The sequence below is a fragment of the Varroa destructor genome, unplaced genomic scaffold (genome assembly GCF_002443255.2).
Source record: "Varroa destructor unplaced genomic scaffold, Vdes_3.0 BEIS01000006.1, whole genome shotgun sequence".
NCBI lineage: Eukaryota > Metazoa > Arthropoda > Arachnida > Mesostigmata > Varroidae > Varroa > Varroa destructor.
The window spans coordinates 30212405-30233980 of record NW_019211459.1 but is presented as its reverse complement, the minus strand read 5'-3'; the positions used below and the strand labels follow the sequence as shown (position 1 = coordinate 30233980).

The following is a 21576-nucleotide window of genomic DNA, read 5'->3' as shown; positions in this document are numbered from 1 at the left end:
TATAGTGAAGAACTAAATCGTTGGTCGGAGACTAGCATGACATCGGCTTGCTGCTAAGGCTTTTATAATCTGACCGCGTCAAAGCTAGCAGTTGTTTACTATATATAATTTTGGCCGTAACCCTTAGCCACAGCGTTCGCCCGGGCGGTTCCGCTCTTCGCAATGGCATTGCGTCCTCTAACAGTCCGGCTGCCCGCCTTTTTTGTGCTGCAGTTCTTGAACGATCCCGGCGACCTTACCTATGTTAGGTCCCACTGTTCGAAGCTAGCGACTTCGTAAGGTGCAGGCTGCTCTCCATACAACAGACGTCTCGTCTCCCTTGTCAGTATCGCTTTTCCCCTTTTGCGCGCTTCTTCGCGGTTAAACTTTGTCTTCCGTTTCTTACTTTAACGCCAGAGACCATGTGGGTCACGACCTGACACCGCTATCAGTACTAGCGATTTAACTGATAACTCGTGTATTCCCGGCGCCATCCGGTCTTCAGGTATTATAGCTTAGCTTAGACTCTTAGCTTAGATGCTTGGCTGTTGACTCAAAAAGAAGTTATTATAACTTCCTTCGATCAACTGAAGCGCTGTTGGCTCTAAATCAATAAAACGCTCAGATTTTATCGGCCAAAAGCAGACCCGTACCCGGGCTTGGAATGGGCACGTTCATCTGCCAGTCAGCCACGCACAGGCCAGGTTTCAGATCGTTGAAACATGCTTTTGCAAGAGCTTATTATTATTACAAGAAGGTACCCACGGTTTCTTTCTTTTTGAACGAAAATGATGTTCTAAAGATCGTGCACCATGTTCGGCATATGAGATAAGATCAGTTTTCACAAGTGGTCTTCATGCTGCAGAATTCTTCACCCAAAGATATGGGTCAATGTCGAATGCAAAAATGATACCAACGGTTTTGCTATGGACGAGAGGACCCTGAGAACAATTTCTACGACCTGTTGCACTCAGAACTGACGGAAACGTGGAAAAACAACTCATGTTAGAAGACCGCTGAATCACCTTCACGGGGCCCGCAAAAGAGTTCAAGAAGGGTTTTGAAAACTCGCACAGAACCTGACACTGAGTCGTGTTGAACAACTTTGAAAGATTATGTGAAGGCAGAAAGACTCACACTAAGGATTGTGTCGAAGGATCTAAATTTTTATGAAATTCAGACTTATCAACATAAGTCTGGAAAAATCCTTAAAGCACCCATAGAGCAGCTCGATTCGTTCGTACACGTGACGACACGTAGGTGACCAGGCACATGCGTATTGAGTCATGCGGGTATTTCTTCGAACAAATTAGGACGAATGAAGCTTATCAATTGATATAAAGTCAAATTCTTAGTACTTTTTTAAGCAATACACTATATATATATATATAGTTCTACTTCGCGTATGCGTTTCCTTTATCCTACTATTCCTTTAATAAAATAAATACCTCAGACCAAGACTGGAAATCGTCAGTTAGTGAGGCTTTTAAACGATAAAAGCTTGGTACATTTAAGTTATTTAGTTCAATGGCAAATACTGCAATTTTGAAATTCATCCCGTAGCTTTAGATAATAAAATTCTAATGAAGATGGTCATTAGAAGTGGATGCTATGTAAGGCGTCCGTATAAAAATAACTTTCTTAAAAAGCACATTTTAGGAACAAATTATGCGACGGTTTGATTTTTTTCTTACCTACTATCCCATGTAGCCATATCCCATGTAGAATATACGATTTGTTCATGTTTACTCCAAAATATATAATAAAGTCAAATTTACACTTAAAATTGTCTGATCCGTTGCTTAAGGCAGTTCCGTGTGCGAAATTCAAATAAGAGGTATGCATTTTGTAAAGAAAGAAAGAAGTGAAATACTTTACAGAGTAAAATGTGATTGATTTTGTGACTGGAAAAGTCATTCCTATACGGCGAAGCTGCTTTCTTAACGTATTAAAATTAATGCGTTTCGTGAACATTCAAATTGTCATATTTTTTTAAAGGCCGAATATTTGGAATTATTAAAATTTTGTCATACGATCTTAAATATTTTTTGTTATTGTTGTTAACTCTTTCTTCTCTTTTCCTTCTTTGATCGGCATTTCTTTAAACCATCGTCTTATGTGTGCCATAGCTAGTCTGAGAACCATATTATTTTGCAATCATATAGGCGGAGACAAATTACGAATATATTACGGCTAGATAGTGTAATAATCTTCACGCTTGTGACTGTACAAAAAGCTAAAATAAATCACTTAATAATTTTAGCTCGATTAAAAGTCGAGATTTCATGGTTGTCAGGCGGGCGCTCTACCCATTTTGGAAGCGTCAAGGTTGGAAAAGTATATGATATTAAAAGTAATTTTTTACCACTGCTACTTTTAGTCGTTATGCATCGAACTTGTAAAAATTGTGTGTAATAAATTACACCTACTCTCTTCGTTCTGGAGACTGTATGCGAGGCCTTCATCCTCCAGGATCTGCCAGTTTTGACAAGCTGAAAAGGAAAAAAACTTTGTATTTATTAAAGACACCTGCAAAGTAACAGCGAACACTAGCATAGGGAACAAGAGTTTTTATGGTTGGATGGATGGTTTATTTGGAATTGCCTGGTTTAGGGTGTTCTACATATATATATATATATATATGTGCGAATAATCTAATTAATATGAACTTTTTGTCGTCGTTTAAGATTATACCTAGGTAATGTTTTTATGAGTTAAAAGTATCTGAATAGCACGTTAAATAAACAAGATATATATATATATATATATATATATTATACAGTGAACAACAACAACTAGCATGCATAGCTTTACCTATTAGCACAACGAAGATATTTGCGTCAAGCACTGTAGTACCTGTGGGATATATATATATATATATATATATATATATATATATATATTTGTGCCCACATTAAAAACTGAATTCACGGAAGATGTTAATAAACATAACGTTGTCGAAAATTGTATGGAAATTACCGGCTTGGCTATCCGAACTATATTTGACTTCTATGAATTATGTTAGACTGTCATATGAAATGAGTATGATTAGTGACTCAGACATGCATATAATACATGATATTTAGAAAGTAAGGATCTTGAAAATTTCCTAGAACATAATTTAATCTTCAAGAATAATATTTGAGATGAGCAGCTAGGTAAAAAAAAACTATTTGATGCGATAGCCCTCACCGGCTCTATTGACGATGTCAATTACATGATCAAGTAACAAGAAGATATTCTGAGATAGCATGAACTATACCGCCTAGCTATAAATGTTGTTAAAACGACTAGGATCACTACTGGAAGCTCCTGTAAATGCTTTAGTAAAATATAGCATGTTATGAACTTACAACTATTGAAAACACGTTATACATTACTATCTTTTTAAGGTAAACTGATATACATTGTCCTTTGATCAGGTTATGAATGAAATTAGGTTAATTTCATGTATCATATGCATTTTACAATTTTGCGACAAAAAATGATTGACGATCTATGCAATTGTTATTAGGCGGACTTATCATCGCACTCTTACGGTGTTTGTTAAGAAATTACAGTAAATGCGACTTTTTGCTCAATGGAACGCAACAACCAAGGGAGCATGTGAATAGGTCTTTGCAGATCTCGGTGGTTGCTAACCCCGAAGGTTGGCCTAACGGGTATTCTTTCAAACAAAGGTTTTGGCCCCATGTATGCACTATTAGGCGAAATAAATAGGCCCGAGTGTCCCGGACAGTACGCAAATGCACTCGATTATGCCGATGTATAAACATACATCGAAAACATGCGGCAAGCGGATATCGATCTAGCACTATTCGTATTCTAAAGAACTGGTTAATTCTATATAGAATTTATAATGCTCTTTCGTTCAGTTATCTATGTTAAACTATGAATGTTTACTATAACTTTTAAGAAAATGATACTGATTGCCTTTTTTTCAAATGTAGCATAAAAACTTTTGGCTCTTGACATAGCTAACCGCAATATCTGTTATCTGGTTTGGCTCGTCTTTTCAAGCTATCTTCGTTTATACTTAGCCTTCGGTTGTTTGCTCAGTTCTATGATATAAGGACTATTCGACACATTTTAAGAGAAATAACAAAACTTAGTTACTTGCGGCTATTATTTTTTAAACAATAACCTGACAGGCCCAGCTGCCTATTCACATATAACAAGAATTAAATCACCAAATCATAGAAAATTATAAAAGTGAAATTATATAATAAATAATTATAAAAAATAAAAGTTACGTGTTTTTACGGGATAGCCTGGAAGTAAAATATTAAACCTAGTTATTGTCAGTATGCATTGTTTATGAAAAGTTTAGACGAGTATAATGATGTAAGTATAGGTGCTGCTTTAACTACATAATGAAGAGCATTGAAACGGTTTCTAGAATGAAAATTTTTTTTGCCAAAATCTCTGGTAAAAAAGACTGTTCTAAGAAATATACATTGTTTGGAAAAGAACTCTGAGAAAGTAGTGAAAAGTAAAAACCTAAACTCTTGCTTATTATTGTTCGGACCGTTTCGACGTAATGGACTTGGATGGCGTGTAGTCTTCGGAGAAGGGCTGTGCTGTTTCAACCTTCAGCACCGTGGTTGGAACCTGTCGCAGTGCAGAATCCTTAGAAGTATGGGGCGATCAGGGGACAAAATGGCATGTCTTTGAATTCTAAAGTAAATCTTTTTACTCAGTTTCATTGCTTGTTAGTTTATGGTCGGTTACATTTTTGGATGCTACCAGACTCAAAAGCTCTTTTCCTATCTGTGGCTCACCGGTAGGATTTTTAGAGGCGGAAATTGGCATCGAAAACCTATTGTAAGCTAGCTGTAACACTATAGCGTTTGAGAAGTCTATTGATCCGGTTCTCCCGTCATGTGTTCGCGTTAAATGGAGTATTGGGCATGCAGTCTACCTTCTATTTATATGTGTACGATCTTTCCGGCAATATTGCCGGCTTTTTTAAAAGGAATGGGCTATTTCCAACCTTGAAAATAGTATTGATCATGCGATGGTGCTGATTATAATTTCGATTGATACTTATGATTTTTACTTTCGCTTTACCTAAACTGAACAACCATTCGATACTACCAAATCAAGCGCTATCTTATCGTAAGTAGCAACTATGCATGCGCTTTGCCGTAACCGACAGCGGGTCGCGCACTTTTATGGGTTTTCGGAGGTCGCTAAATTCAGCATATTCCAGTTTTCCCCAGCCTTTGCATACGTTTGTCTGAACGAATCTACAGATTGTTTCACCCAACCATTTTCAGCGGACAACTATGAAAATGAGGAGTTGAAATATTTGCAGCATTGAATAGTAGTGAATTGTATGTTATAATCTATAACTAACTACCCTGGATTCCTATGTCATTCCTTAGTACGTTGTTTCTCTAAGAATATAGTTTTTCCCACTTTACTAATAATTACTTTCAATGTAAAAATATCAGCGCATTTTTACGTTAATTAAAATACAGTAGCAAATACTGTGTACTACGCCAACCAGCTCAGCGTGTATTCCTGCCATGGGTTATCCGTTCTAGCTATGGCTGTAAAAACGTAACTAACTTCTTCCCTTAAGAAAGATCGATATTGTTAAATGAAAACCACAAATAGGGATCCCTATTATCGAAGTTTTGCTCACTCTAACGCAAGTCACGACGCTCTCCCCCTGTTCTCTCTAATGCATTTTTTTCTCAGTTTTTTCTATATATTTTTTCTAGAAATATAATTTCTTCGATATACAAGTTAGGCTGCAGAAACAAGATATTTTGCCTTCAAATATATTTCATCAAACACAAAAACTGAACTAGAAAGATTTATTTTGTACAGATTAGCCAACCTTAAGATTCAATCATTCCAACTGACACTCAAATAGGCATTTGAGTATCAGTTGGAATAATACGAAGTGTAAATATTACATTATCCAGAGTAATACAGATGAAATTAATTTCCATGGTGAATCTGAGTTTATAAGATGGTTGAATTTTCCGCGTTTTGCTAGTGGAAAAGCCACTGTTTTAATCACCAATATACTTGAACAATTGGGAACACAGAGGCCACCAAAAATTTTCACCTAGGATAAGTTCTCTATTTTCTTTGCTATTTTATATTAGAGTATATTTAGAATATTTTCGCATTGCACCACAAACAAGTATTAAAATATTATGGCTTCAAAAAAATAAATATATGAAGTTGCTTTCTGCTTTTTTTAATAAGGCAATTCTATTGTTTTCCTTGTCCCATTAGAGAGCATGACTACGAAAAACCTCAAAAAAATAGAGCTTTAGTGGCTAGAGTAGTCGACATCTGGCATACTCCAATGTAAATAATAATTATACAATGATTTTAAGCATGATATTTGACTTACTGCGTTGTGCGTGACGCATACGTTATACGTGACCACTTACTAACTCAAACCGCCTGCGTTTGGATATAGAGCAAATGTATCTATTACGTACTTGAGCTCAGCGTTACGCTAAAAGAAAGTATCATGGTCTATTAACAAAACACTAGAGGTCGCTAAACACTGTTTAGTCTCACTCATCTCATTGGATAAATACTATCTTTTCAACTTAGATCGCCTTTAGGTGCTTCGCGCAGAAAAACCTATATATACATATTTAAAAATTATTTCTTTTTTCCCACCTCGGTTTGACAAAGACATCTAAATGAACATCCTAAGAGGAAAAGTGTTTAAAAAAAACCTCTTACGAATATTTCTTCTCTCATCTAAAGCGTGAAATTGCACAAGCATGAGCCCAAGTTTGCTTGGGCAGTCTTCGGCGACGCTTAATCAAAGCTAGATTTAAGAGTTAAAGAGGCTAATAAAGGAATAACTAGAGATTCTCTTTTGCGAAGGACGTTAGTGTGGATTGAAAAGGTATGTTATAAATGATATTTTTCGTAACACGTAAGTAGCTTTAAAAACGGTTATTTATGTCATTGTTTGTGTCTGTCTTCAATAAGTTTTATTTTGGTACTTTTGATTAATACGATTTTGTCGATTTACTTCGTTTATTAAAAAAAAGACTTGTCTATTCCATTGTCCATCCAAAAAATTCACTGGAACTATATGCCCTTTAAAATAACGACAATGGCAAGTGGATTTGTTGTTTATCTTTGTGAAAGCTATCGAGTGTCCATACCACAGCCCACCGTGCTTCAACTCAGTTTTATTTGTAGATATATAAGGGAGCAATATCAGCACGTGCTTCGAAGTTGAAAAATATTCTTTAGATATAATATATACGTCCGTATCCGGCATCCTGTTTAGGGTTCTGTAGGGTTGAGAAAAATATTGTTTTTTTTGGAAGGAAAAACGGTCTTTTTCGCTTAGTAAAAACGCAGGGTTTCAATGGATCCACTATAACTGCCCTTACTTTTTTCATCTTTCAACTAATTTATTCGATCTCGTCAAAGATCGAGTTTGATGTTGAAGAATTTATGAGAGATTTTGATCTCTCCGCTGTCAAATTTACTGTTATGAACCTTAGTCGCTAGTGGCTGAAATGGATGTTGACTTAAGAGCACCATCATGTAAAGCTCATCACATTAAAGAAAAAAAGAACTAATCGTTAGCGCGCTGTTTGGAGAATACAATGGGGACAAGAGAACTTCGCACTCAAATCCTGGTAGGACGACTCTGAGGACCTTTGCTAAATGTGGTCATTCCCTGCTGTAGAGAAGAATGATTTAGCCTTCTTTACCGCATCTTTTCTGTCGTATAACTTCATTTATTTTATGCAACTGGGTTATATACATATAATTGTTCGTCGTTTTGTTTTTCAAACATTCTTCGGTACATAAGACTTTTCCAGTCCCACAAAAGGCAAATCATGGCTTCCCGGCATATTTCTGGATGCATACCTTGAAAATACTTTTAATCTTTCATCTTTTAGGTTGACGTGGAGATATCGCTTCTTGTTATCTTATCAACTGTAAAGGTGTGTGAAGACACCCTATGATCGCAATTCACTTTCTCAGCTAATTCACGAGCTTTTGCCGCTGTTTCCAAACGATGTTTTTCTATATCGGACGGTCGACTTAGATAGAATGTAACTCCCAATTCCAAGATATCATAAATAAATATAACAAACCATCTTTGAGTAGTATAGGCACAGATTCTATGATATAAATCAACCGGACCTTTGTTAAATACGGTAGGTGCCAAAAGTGCACATAATTAAATAATAACAGGCTTAAGGAGAAGAGGGAACACGGATATTTATAGAAGTGAATAAGGAATATTCGAAAAACACTACCATTATTTTTCGAATAATCTAATATGTCTCAATAAATATTAACGACTCGTTTCTAGCATTGTTTGCTTATAATTAGGTGCTATGCGAAAGGCACTCTTGCCTTTAGAAAGCCAACACGATTCCAGTCAAAGGATATATGGAAGGTGGCCCCTAGAGGAACTGAAAATCTGGCACCAAACTAAATTATAATTAGACGCAGGTCATAAAGCATCTTCATTCGAAGAATCCCGTTGATAAAAATCTTCCTCAAAAAGTGCTTGAACCCTATGTCTTAATCAAAAGGCCGAGCAACGAGTGGTGCGTTCTTGAAGCACAAGATATCGTCTTTAATTTTGCTAACCGTTTTCAGCTAAGCTTCTTAGTTATATCGTTGCTAAAGCAGGCATAAATATATAATTTTTTTTTATCCATTCACCTATGTTCTTGATATAAAAAAGTCTTCGGAATCACTTCTTTAATGTATGGCATCAAGAATTTGCACCCACCAAAAGTATAACAGAGGTGGGAAATGTTCAACTTACTTGAATTGCTACTAGCATAAGTATTTATTTCCTTTGATTCCATATTTTCCTGACTATTCATTTTTATATTGCTAGCATTGAACTACCTGGCAGTTTGCCTGCTACTTCTGATTAACACGACGTCGCACCACGCCGCCTATCGAGAAAAAGATTTTGGATTGCTTTAGTAGCTTTGGTCACAATCAATAAAATTAAAGGGGATGGGATGCGCACCTTTTCGCCACATAGAACAACCATGCAACAAATTTTACAGCTACACATGTTATGTTACCACAACAGACGTGCAACGGTGAAAGACACTTCCAAAAGATATATTTTCAGAAAGAGTGAGCGAGTATGACTAAGGAGAAATAATAAAAATGAACATACATAAATTTGCTTAATCACCTAAAAAAGAAATGCGATGCGAATGAATGATGTGCTACTAATGGTCAGACTTTAACAGCGATACAACTTGAACTCATTATATTTATTGCTAATCGCTTGAGAAATTATAAGATAGTATCGCAAGAAATAAATGTTCGCCTTATTAATCCCGATTCTTCATGTACGCAATTTATAAGAAAGAAGGAAGGGCCCAATTAAGATGCCTATGTTAAAGGAGTCCTTTTGCAAATAACAGATGAACGCGTAATAAACGAGAAAATGCTATTTATCATATTTGTTTCACAATGTTGATGCAAATTACAAAATAAAAATACGCGAAAAACCAAAGTATGGTTTCAGTTATTCATTCGCAGTAGATATGTGCATCTAGCGACCACAAAAAATGTGTTAACAGTTGGGCAATGAGAATATCACCATATTGGTTATTTACAATCAAATGATTAAAAAAATCCGTGATTGATTAATAGTTACAACGCGTTGCCACAAAAATAAAACCTTTGCTGTCGCCAGTTATATTTTTAATTAAGGCTTCAGAAACTGCTGCATTATCGTAAGCTGAAGCACCATTAAGAACAAATTTAAAGCTCGTTAAATTGAAGAGAGATGAAAGTTCAAATATACCATTTTTTCATAAAATTAATATAATAAATGAGGAACATTACTTACACTTTGGTTAATTTTAGAGGCTTACTAGAACAAAAACTTTCCTATAGCCAGTTACCGCGATTGGAAAGTTAGGCTATTTTTGATTACATATTATAGATAGCGCCTGAAACTGACAATGATCTTTATGATTCTGAGGGCTCAGGTGCGCTAAAGTATATATGACAAATGACGATTTAGAGAGATTTAAAGATATATAGTCCTAGAACATATTTAGTTTATATATCTCTAGAATAATGAATATAGAAGACAGGAAAGCGGAAAAGTGCTCTAGCGTATGCAAAGTCTTCAAAAGGCGGACTTGTTATTATGATGATTTGCTTCTGTATGCTTTAATTAACACAGCTTATATTGTGGTATGTAGTAATTTTGCTTAATTTCAATTCGACATTAACACAAAGGGCCTGATTTCTAGAGAGTACTACATATGGTAAACTCATTACCTTCTCAAAAAACTATTATTTATAGGTGCTATCTAAACGCACAAAAAAAAGCCTTAGGGTAATACTCTTCTCAATCTTTTTTCTCTCCTTAAGCGATTATTTAGAGTAAAGCTCTCCCAAAATATTACCACAGGCATTGCACGAAAAAACAAGCTATTAATAACACAGAATGCACCAACCCGCGGCATGCATTTAATTATACAAAACATGAGGTCTCGCTAGCCAGGAGTTTTATTCAAATTTTACACAAAGAAGTTCACCCTTACAGACGCAAAAGATCAGAATAGTTTTTTTTTAAATGAACTTCAGGAATACTAGTCCAGCTCCTTAAATACGTCTGTTACACCTGACATGCATATATGCAAGGCGTATTTAGCTATGGATAAAGGAAAGATCTCATCGTTATATAAACCAATTCGCTTAAAAATAGTTTTTAGTAGTAACCATCTATGAAATCAGCCATTAATTATTAGCGGTTATCACTAAGCTTAAGACAATATTACATAAAAAATGCTACGTTTTTACTTAGATATTTATGCATTAAATGAGCAAACTTACCCTGTCGGACTTTGCTTCGTCGGTAGTTATGGTCATTTCCATCTTCCATATTTTCCAACAGAATTGTTACAAAACGTCTAGAGTTGTATTAAAAATACTTATTTACGCTTCATATATTTGGAGTCACTCTACTTGATGCACTACAGCTGTTCGCCTTAAGTTATAATATCTTAAAGCACCACTTCTTTATATGTCTTATTACAATGGAAACTCAAGACAAGTCCATCGGGGTGGTCGCCTTATCCGATTATTATGGATGAAACAAAAAACACAAGGATAGTTGCAAAAAGACCTCTTCGTCTAATTACCACTTTTTTCACCAAAATAGCTGTAGCTTCTGTTTGCTGTCTTCTGCTCAAAGACCCTCTCTCCCCTTGTTATGATCCAATTTTCTTCGGTTATTCACGGCTGCGAAATACAGATAGCGTTTGGCATTAATACTTAAAAGTTGCACTGACTTCCGCTGTCTACAAGGATCGACACAAAGCCATAATTTATGTCTCAATATATATATTGGGCAAGGCAATTGCTGCGACAGTTGATATGCAAACGATCACAATATTTTTGAAATTTAACAGTGTACTATAATATTGTGCTCGAGCACATTACAGAATATCCTGGTGTAAATGCATAAAATTGTTTAATTGGTCGCAGTAATCATTGTTATAGTTCTTGCATTTTAGTATTTGGCATACTAGCATAGTATTTGGTCTCCTAATACATTTGTTACAATGTTATAAACAGGCTATGGAATATTTACATATATACCGCTGCTGTAGATGCCGCATGCATTACAATTTATTCCAGAGAAATTTCATGTAATATAAACCACAACAAATCAAATTATCTGTTGCTTTTGTAGCACAAAGTTGCTGGACTGCTCAAAATAGGATTAAAATTTTCTTTTACCTCAAAGTGAGTAAAAATTGAGGCATACAAGCGACTAGTCTTTGTCATAGTTGGAAGGGTTCTTCGGATTACCTGAAAGCAATTCGCTAGCAATGAAAATAATATCATTTTAGGAAAGGTGGTTACAAGGCTACAAGTAATAAGTACTCTTTTTCCCCCAAAGTTAGCATAATCTTTTTTAGATTGGAGTGGTTGGACTCTAGGCCTTGGTTCCTTTGTAGAGTTACCCACTCCAATCTCTGGTTCACGTTAACGTTTAGACGGTACTCTCATTGCCGGTTACAATTTTGTGCGGTCATTTTGGCCGCATGATGCTTGATATCAGGCAAAATCTTGAAACGTAGCATTAATCCGTAATTCCTTGTTCCATTTAGGGGACTTATGAGGTACCCAAACTTCAGATTCTGTGTAAACGGAAAACACTTAGTGGCTAATGACGGTTAGAATTACAGCCCATCTTTTCAGCCAATTTTCAAGTTGTTTGACGACTTTCTTTATTCAAACGATCGGAGCTTCGCAAACTACCATTGAGCAGCCTTATTAGTGACAGGGCCGATACTATACACGGGGCAAATGTCTCGGGTTGTTTCAACAGCTTTGTCACTTTGGAGAAATCCATATTTTAGAAGGCGTCAAAATGCACCGTTTTTCCTGAACTGACATTACACTGTCAATACAATATACCGAGAGAACTGTAAGGGCGCTTTCGAACGGGTAACTAACTAACGAGAAGGAAAGCGCTTTACTTCTGATTTATGTGCTTATGTATTTATGAAAAGAAATACCTGTATTTAGAAACTGGGGGTCAGGATAATATAAATCTGTACTGATCTTTAGTGAAAATTAAGTAATAGCAAACATTTACATATTGTCTGAACCTTAGTCCTTTTTGAAGTCTTAAACTCTACTCCACATATGTTACAGCACCCCAGATTGGAACCCTGGGGTCATTCAAGACATCATTCACGGCATAACTAGATTTATCTAAGTCCATCCTTGTGATCCCACAGAGAATCAGCCCATATATGAAACATCGTTTCTTTCTGTTGGTTGATGTGTTGCATCAGTAAACATGAACCCACGGCATTTGTCTCTTTTATGACATTTATAAAGGATTAAGCATTCGCGATGCTATTAAAAAGGCAGCAGGATTTGTCGTTCCTTTAATATCACTACATTCTTTGTGTTTTAGAGAGCAACCACCATGGATGCATTAGATATAGGTCCTTCTGCTAACATTTTAAAAGCAGTTATGTCTTCGATGAGCCTCCTTCAGCACGCGAGCCGAGTGACTTTTTAAAGACCATGGCTACCAGTGAACAGTAGTTAGTACTGTGACTTCCGCGCTCAATGTATTACTGCAATGAATTATTCTTGCCTCCTGATTTATATTTTGTAATTTCGTGTTCCGTCTTTTTTCAACAATATCAACTGACTAGTAATCCATAACACAGAAATCTCATTTTGCGATTATCACTAGTTCCTTGTGTACTCGGAATCATTACTAATTCCTTTGCATACTAAACCTCTTAACCAAACACTTCAAGCCGCCGTATCGCCTCCAGTGTAATTTGGACAAATTTTATGGCGTTGCACTGATTGCTTTATGTACCACCGAGTTCTCTCTTTTCGGAAAGGTACTTTTGTATAAGACCCCATCTTAACCCTCTACGCTGAACTACTTATAATCGTGAATTCCTTTCTAATTCTCAAAGTTGATTTCGATCTCGTCCTCAGACTTTCTTTCTCAACAAATTTTTCAATTTCGTAATGCTTGTTGGATATCCTATTTGCGCTGCCTGGGAAAAGAGCACCGCGCTACCATGTAACCGATGTCGTTTTGCCCGCCTGAATAAAAAGCACGTAGCCGAGAATATCTTTCTAAATTTAGTGGTTGCAACTTAGAGTTGGTCTTATACATCTGTGTACAACGTGGAGGTACTAGCTGGCGGTGCGCCTAACACGTGCACTGTTTTGTTACAGCAGCATTGCACTGATTAGCCTGGTTTACTTTTGCTACAAGGGGCATTATTTTGCTCTAACAGAAATTCACTGTACACTCATGCCTGGTTTTTTAGTTTAAGCGTATTACAAACAAAAGCCCTTATGAAGAAGTTCATTTGGAATGCAAAGGAGAATGTATCTGCAATCTTTTTTGATACGGCTGCGTATAGTCTTGCTATTTCTAGACTACCGCCTTACTGTGTCGACAAAAGTTTATCGTTATTATTGAGTTTGTCGATGGTCGGCAATACTGCAACCATTCGACCACACTACTAGGCGACATCCACTTAATTTGCGGTTACTTCTGTATATTCTTAGTTGGCAGCGATGCCTTACTACAGTAGCTCACGTAATGGGTGTCCCGCGTGACTCTCTTATCGATGCCTCATTCAGCGTCGGGCCTATACAACTAGGAACATATCTGGAATGTTAACGAGGACGAGACCCGCAACCTCGTTCATTTAGACTGTCTCTTGGGAAGCGCGGTCCGTAACATCGTTCACCTAGAATTGCTCTTGGAAAACGAATTACTGTTGCTAACACCTATTTCACGATTCAGAACGCACCAATTAATTTTCAGTGGCAACAAATGGGGGACCCGAAGAGTACTGGAACATACCAAGTTGTCTAATCCTAATCGAAATTTCTATAATAGAATAATCGAAATCCTCCTCCTCTTACGGAAGGAAGAAACGTGTGCCAGCCTGTAAACTACAGCTAAGGCATTCTGCCATTCGTCCACGAGCCAGATGACAAACTTGGCAGCCCACACCCAAGATCCACTTCGGCCACACTCAGCTCTGGTAAGTACCGCGATCCGTAGTAGCCCAACATTCTCCAACTCTATTTTACATAGGGTGTCGCCTTGGGAACCTACCTACGGCATTCGCAGGCAGCGCCAGCGTGCTTTGTAGCGAGAACGTACTACGTCAGCCGATCGATCTGCAGAACGGGTGCAACTGATTTTCAATATTTACCGCCGAACCTTCTAAACCAGCCCGAAACAGGTTGGTTTTTATGATATATCTCCCTGACCTCCTCGTCCGGATGGGGCTAACCTTCCCCTTCGGGAGAGGCTAACCTCCTCGTCTGGGAGGGGCTGACCTCGTAAGTACCGTCACATATTTTGTGGCCACTTCTTGTGGCCATACGCCAGATGGGCAATTCTCACGACGTCTAAATTCTAGCACTCTTGCTTCTGGAGCTTACTGACCAAACTGTTCAAGGCATTTTAAGTTGCCCTCCGCATTCCCGCCGAGCTTCCATCAAGTCTGCGGCAATTACGAGATCCGGCCACTCGGTATTATACATTCATTCCTAATCGGAACCGGAAATGCATTTATTAAGACGGTACATATTTTTGAGTTATATATATGTATACTTCATAAAGCATGCCGCAGTTGACCTTTGACCTAATCTCAGTTACTCCCTTGGAAATAATTCTTGTCGGAACACGTGTGTTTCACCGTTCTCTTAGTCGTTAAAACGGATCTCGTAACTCAATACTAAAAATAAACCTAAGCTTAGCTTTCGTTTCTCTTGAATTTCGGTCGAACGTCTGAAAACTTCTTTTCCATGTGTTTCTTGAGCTTTGGGAAAAGGAATTGGTCTAAATCAAATGGTACTAAATCTCGTGAATACGGGGATTGAGGCAGCATAGGCATAGAGCTTCTTTGCAAAAAATACAATACAAGCAGCGACGTCTGCGCTAGTCGATCATCGTGGCAATACGTAATATTTTTGAAGCTCTTTGCTAATACCCGTTAATCACAATAGAACTATCAGAGACGAATTAATATAGCCGAACTCTTCGACGGTCAAAAAAGAAGGTGAAGTAAGGCTTGAATTTTTATTATGGTTTTTGTTCCGTTTGAGCTCAAATTTTAAACGATTCTAGACGACTGAACTTTTGTCTCCACATTATGCCCGTACTTCTACGTCTCGTCACTTGCAATGACGCGCTAGAGCAAATTCGACTCTTCTCTGAGAGCCTCAAGGTTCTTGTGTGACATGTCTAACTCTTCTGCGAGTTCCCTAAGAACGACTCGTCAATTTCTTAATTTGACCTGTTTTGCTTTCTCCACGTTTTTGTCCATACACGCCATGACAGGTCGGCTAGAAAAAAGGTTGTCTTTAGGGCTCTCTCGTCCGTCCCGAAGTCGTTGGTATAAATCTGTACAATCGGTGTTGCCTCCAAAAGGCTAGTGCAGCACTGACTTCTTTCTAACACTGTCTTAACTGTCTTTGGTAACGCATTTTTGTTTTTTAAAACACAGAGCCGAAAACCATTTACTTCATAGCACCTGGAAAATATATTTTCACACGTTCCAGTGTTTTAACGTATGGCCTGCGCATTGTAGAAGTAGGCAAACGAGATGCCATAAATACCGACAAAAATAGGTGTCGTGGATACGCTTTTGACCTCGTAGTATCTATATACGACAGTTTACGAAAATACACTTATTTTAAATTAATAAGGTGTCTTACTGCAGACGGCGATATTTAGCGTTACGGTTGACAGTGATCCCATATTCTACAAAACCTAACAGCGTTCTAGACGCCTCTTTTAAAAAAAATTGACTTAAGGATGAATACGAACTTCTTATTTCGTGCAGCACCGCTTACAATGCCAGCAGGTAACTCTTAAAGTACAGCACATTCATCGTGCATACATAAGTATATATACGCTAAGTCCTTGTTTATTATTGTTTACGGACAAACAAATAGTTATACGTTTAAACACTACAATCATCCTGCTCTATTTTTAATTTTTTGTTTCATTTTTTTTGAAAGAGGACAGCGTATTTTGTTTTTTAATGAATCAATGACGCCGAATGGACTTAGCGTTAGAAAACGTCATATAAGACATACAACAAAAATAATTAGTCCGGATATTGTCTATACTAGCAAAGTTGCGCGATAGATGAGGTATTATAAAAAAAAAATGAATGCGCTGGCGTGCTCTGAGCAGATAAATACCGAAAAAACAAGGTTCCACTCGAATCTTTGTTACTAACGGCAGATTCAGTTGTATCTCCATATCGATAGGGCATATTGATATCTTTGTGTTAGGTCTTAATGTACCATACAGAAAACTAACAAATAAACGTTTCAAATTATTTAAATTTTGACCGATTGTTCCTTTGGGTCCGACAAGGTGTTAACACATGACTTAAGGGAAAGAAGACAGAAAACTTTAGTGCCTTATTTTCCGGAACTTGTGTATGATGTGTGTAGCAATTAAAGTACCGCTTATCAGCAATTACCGAACTAGAGATAATTAGTGTTTTGGCTAAAAAGCTTAAACTAAGCTTTAAAGCGGCTTGAAGTGCCTTTAGACGGCTATAGGGTCGAGTAATGAAAAGTATGTGTCGAACAAGTCGAGAATCATAATCGGTCCTCACAGTTTAGACAAATGGCCATTGGCAGACGATTAGCTTAAATAAAATGAAATATGTGCAAATCAAAGAGACAACTTTTTAAATAATGGTGGATATATCTATATAAATTAATATCAAAAGAAATCTAAGTTACTAACAAAATAGTGAATTCAAAATTATGTCAATTAGTAACTAAGTAGACTTTCTAGCCAAAGGAATGTGAACGTATGTGATTCAGTTTTACGAAAAGTATCTATAATGAGAAATTCTTGTTTGGAAAAATATTAAAAACTATCCAAAAGCCACGTGTGGTGGCTTTCAAAAACGGTGGGGTTTTCAAAACCCACCGTTTTTGAAAAGCTGGAAACGCTGATTTGTTGGGACACAAGATGAATCGTGAGTCGAATAATAGGCATACTTGATCCGGGTGCTATGGAAATTGAACATTTCTTTATATCTATCTACAATATTCGATTTTTGTTCATTACAATATTCGATATTTTTACTATTATGGCAAAAAATAATTATAAAGAAACATGATATCTTTTATCACGTTTGAAAAGTGATTAAGTCGTTTAAAAACGTTGAAGCTTGAATTAAATTTTGGAATTCTATATAGTATATATAACGTCTAATTTTTGAATATATAAAAAACAAACTAGTACAGTTGATGTTGACAGAAAAGATCTCACGACAATTTACTACGCTATATATAGTTGCTCGAAACGGCTGGTTTTTGTTGTAATGAAGTGACAGTCAACAGCCGTCCCAAAACTACAGTAACGACCGACCCTTTTAAGCCTAGATCTTTATGTTACCTTGTTTAACCTTATTCCACCGATACAAAGAAGCCGATCGTATCATCAGGATCCTCAGCAATAATATACTCAAATAAATAGTCTCATTAACAAGCAGTGCTCAATTCTTTTTGGAGTTTTTCTGTAAAGGTTATTTAATCTACTTATGTTTTGCTCATTTACAAAAGCTTGTACAAAGAAGGCCATTCTAAGTAGGTGGCATACGCATTCTGCATGATCAGGCTCCCTCCCGCTTACGCTAACCATTAGCGCAAACTATTGTCATTCGGCGGGTAAAGAAGTATTCACCTACTATACTGAATAGAAGTTTTGGTGGATTGGAACATGAAAAACAAGTTATATGATAAAATCGAAAGAAGTATAACTATTTATCATGTTTTATTTCTTTAGCTATCGTCTGGTAACTTCCGGTTTGAATCCTTTCGGCTAGTCATACCACAGATACGCTCCGTGCACACTGACAGGAAGTACGCACAGTTTCCATATGTCACACAATCATAGTTATTCGAGTTGTACGGTAGATGCATCAAAATATCTCATCCAAGTTCCCTTATTGTTTTATAGTTTCTCCCAATTTTTTTTAAATAAACAGAGGTATATGTGGTCACATTATCATGGTGGAAGATGCTTTTTCTGCTTACTACTTCCAGTGGATTTTTCAATGGTTTGTCATAGTCTTGTTAGTTCACAGCAGAGGTCCGAAACTATTTTTTGTTAGGCGGCAGCCACTCATGATACACGACTCTCTTCCAGTCCGACCGAATATGCAGCATCATCCCTTTTGGCGTCTATCTGAGTTTTACCACATATTGTGTGTTTTGCCACATTTTTCCGCACAATGTTACCGTACGTGATACACCCTTTATTACTTGCCACCATCCGCTTTCGAGATGGCTCAATTTTGTTCTAGAGTTTCAATTTTAGAATTTGATTAAGATAATCCTTTTTCGTTAATTCGTGTGACACCCAAACACCGAGCTTTTTTTGCAGTCAGTCAAAACACTTCGGTGGTGGATACTTAGTTCCCTGGCGATGTAATGACCATTGGTGTGTCGGTCTTGCTCCACTTTCACCATGATTTTATCTATTTTTTTCCATAATTGGTTGATTTTTATGAAGAGCACCTTTTACATCGAAATTTCCAGAACAAATACGATGAAACCATCTTTGAAACGTTTCGTCCGATAACGCATTTTCATTATACAAATACATTTCTTTACAAGCTTAGACGACATTTGTGCCTTCTTTTTGTAATGATTATAAAATATAGCTAGCCTTTGCCGAAATTTCACTCATCTTCGATGTCTAGATGAAGACATTTTAGCCTCTACTCAAAATCAACTCAAAAAGTGTTAAATCTCAGCTTTCTATAGACCCAAAACGCGATTCGTATTACATGAGATATATGACTTCAAATCCATCTAGCTGGAAAAACAGTAAATACTTCTTTGATAACCCTATATATGTAATACATACCAAGGTCGGCTGAAATCGGAAATATAATTTCTATAACACTACATACTTTCTGCGTCAGTTTCATTCAATGCTGCTCAGTGGGACCAATAATATATCGTAAGTCGGTCGTGGCACGCTGCTGCCGTGTTCTATGAAATCTATTACTTACGTAATTGAAGATCAAGCGCGTGATGGAGGATGGCACACTTTGTTTGGCCATGGTTTTAGAGATCGTTTTTCATTGCGAGCTGTTGAATGCAATTCTAACATATAAAACCACTAGGAAAATATTACGATTTCGGCTTCGTTTGTCTGATTTGCTTTATTCGCCAAAAGACCTGGTCTAGTGATAAGTCGTCATTTGTGGAAACCACAGTGATTTTCGAACGGAAATCCCTTTCGTTTCCCTTTGGAATAATAGTCATCTTTCTTCCGGTTACATGAGAAAATTTCTTTCTGAAAAATTTTGGCAGCAATGTTGGCAACAAACCTAAAAAGCTTCTTGGATAACAGCCTATCAACTGCATGCCCCACGCCAAGAACCTTACTTTCAAAGATTATACTTTTCAACAAAATGGTCTGCGTGTGCTAGAAGTGATTTCTGACGTCCAAATTCAATTCAAGCGCGATATATTGTTGTCGTGTCTTCGATTCGGGATTCAAACCCCTCACGGGATTTTTTCAAATGTTTCCTTTACAAGCAAGGCTGAACGAGTTGACGCTGTAATGTCGAAATTTGTTAGACTGTTTCTCAATATAGATGGAAGTTTATTTTTATCTTCAATAAGCACACCAAAAACGATAATCTCCGCGGCTTTTTTGAATCACTGATAAATATTGGAAAGAATCAAAGAGGATTTGCTGCTTTATTTCTGAAATAATTTCGGAGCAAACAACTTAATCCTATTGTCTTCAAAAACATCTGTGCGACTTCTGCAACATTTGGTGTAAATCTAGGGTCCTCGTGAGCACGTTATACTTACTTACAATGAATTTCTTCGGTAATGCCCTGACCGACTACCATCGAAAGTCCGGTTTTGAACGGCATCGATTCTGAATTGTTCTTTTTTATTGTGGATTTTTCGCTGTACTGTGCAAGAACCGTTTTTTGCAGCCGCATATGCCTTTGCGATGCTTGACTTGGTGATTTAGGGTTAAAATTTTTATCATTTCGGTGGAAGTGTGCCTCCCGTGAAGACACTGAATAATAGCTTATCGCCCCTCAAATTCAAAAAACGAGGCACGATTTTTCACCATGTCGAGATTGTTGTTTTGTTGGCTTTGTTGTAATACTAAGAGTAACGAATGAACGAAGTGTTCGGTACAATAATTGACCTGCCGTTTTTCTATATATATATATATATATATATATATATATATTACAGTGAGTGGTTTCTGAGGATTTGGAACAGCAGGAGCTCGACAGACCCAGTCAGTACGCGCCAGGAATTTAAAAACAAGCTTGTGGATCATTTCTTGTAAGAAAAAAAACTGAGACGTTTCGAGGAATTTTTCAACTTCATTAAGACACTTGCGAAAACATTTGTGAACTTTGTGCTGGCTAAGCGAGTGTTGATTAATCAAGTGGGGCTAACGTTTGGTTGCGAAAGTGTTTCTAGTCAACTCACGACGGATTCTGAGGTCTATCGTTTTTGTTACCTTTATCATAACAGAATGAATGAACTCAGGCGCGGATTTCATTTATTTAGTTCAAAGATACCGCCTGAAGGAACCTACATCCGGAAGCACTTTGATTTTTAACTTGATAAAAACTTTACGGTGGGTACCAGAGATTCAAGTGCCAGCACGTCAGAATACAGTTCTCCCAAAAACAATTTTGGAGTGACATATTAACACCTACTAAGGATAACACCAACCCCGTGTCGTGTCGGTACCGTCAAACTGTAAGGTCAATATGTGTTAACTTAGAATCCCAGCGGCACCGGAATAACAGCAAATATTGTACGCTTTGTCATTTTAGAGCTTAGGGGTCAATTTCATGCTTACGCAGTAGACCGAGCCGCTGGTGTTTTCAAGCTCCGGCAAGACTCATCTAAACGCCTCTCAGGCTATACGCGAATCGAAAACCAAATAGCTTTTGCCGAATTACACGGAAGAAGTAATTCGGCCTTGAACTAGCAAGCACTTCGCCAACAGAAACATTTTCCCGCTTTGAAAACCATGTAATT

At 37.1% G+C, this 21576-nt stretch overlaps 1 protein-coding gene across 3 annotated transcripts in view; it reads right to left on the bottom strand.

Moving 5' to 3' along the window:
- Positions 1-11194, bottom strand: part of LOC111252356 (uncharacterized) — a 28713-nt gene extending 17519 nt beyond the window's left edge. Inside the window, exons 1-2 of one of the 3 annotated variants that reach the window (XM_022810084.2) lie at positions 10822-11194; positions 2409-2471 (exon numbers count right to left, since the gene is read on the bottom strand). In XM_022810084.2, the coding sequence (XP_022665819.1) occupies positions 2409-2471; positions 10822-10870 (112 nt within the window). In that variant the 5' untranslated portion in view covers positions 10871-11194. Of the gene's footprint in view, positions 1-2408; positions 2472-6355; positions 6440-10821 lie in introns of those variants that run through there. The other 2 variants (XM_022810085.2, XM_086992025.1) reach the window with 2 other exon arrangements.
- Between the last annotated feature and the right edge of the window lie 10382 nt (positions 11195-21576).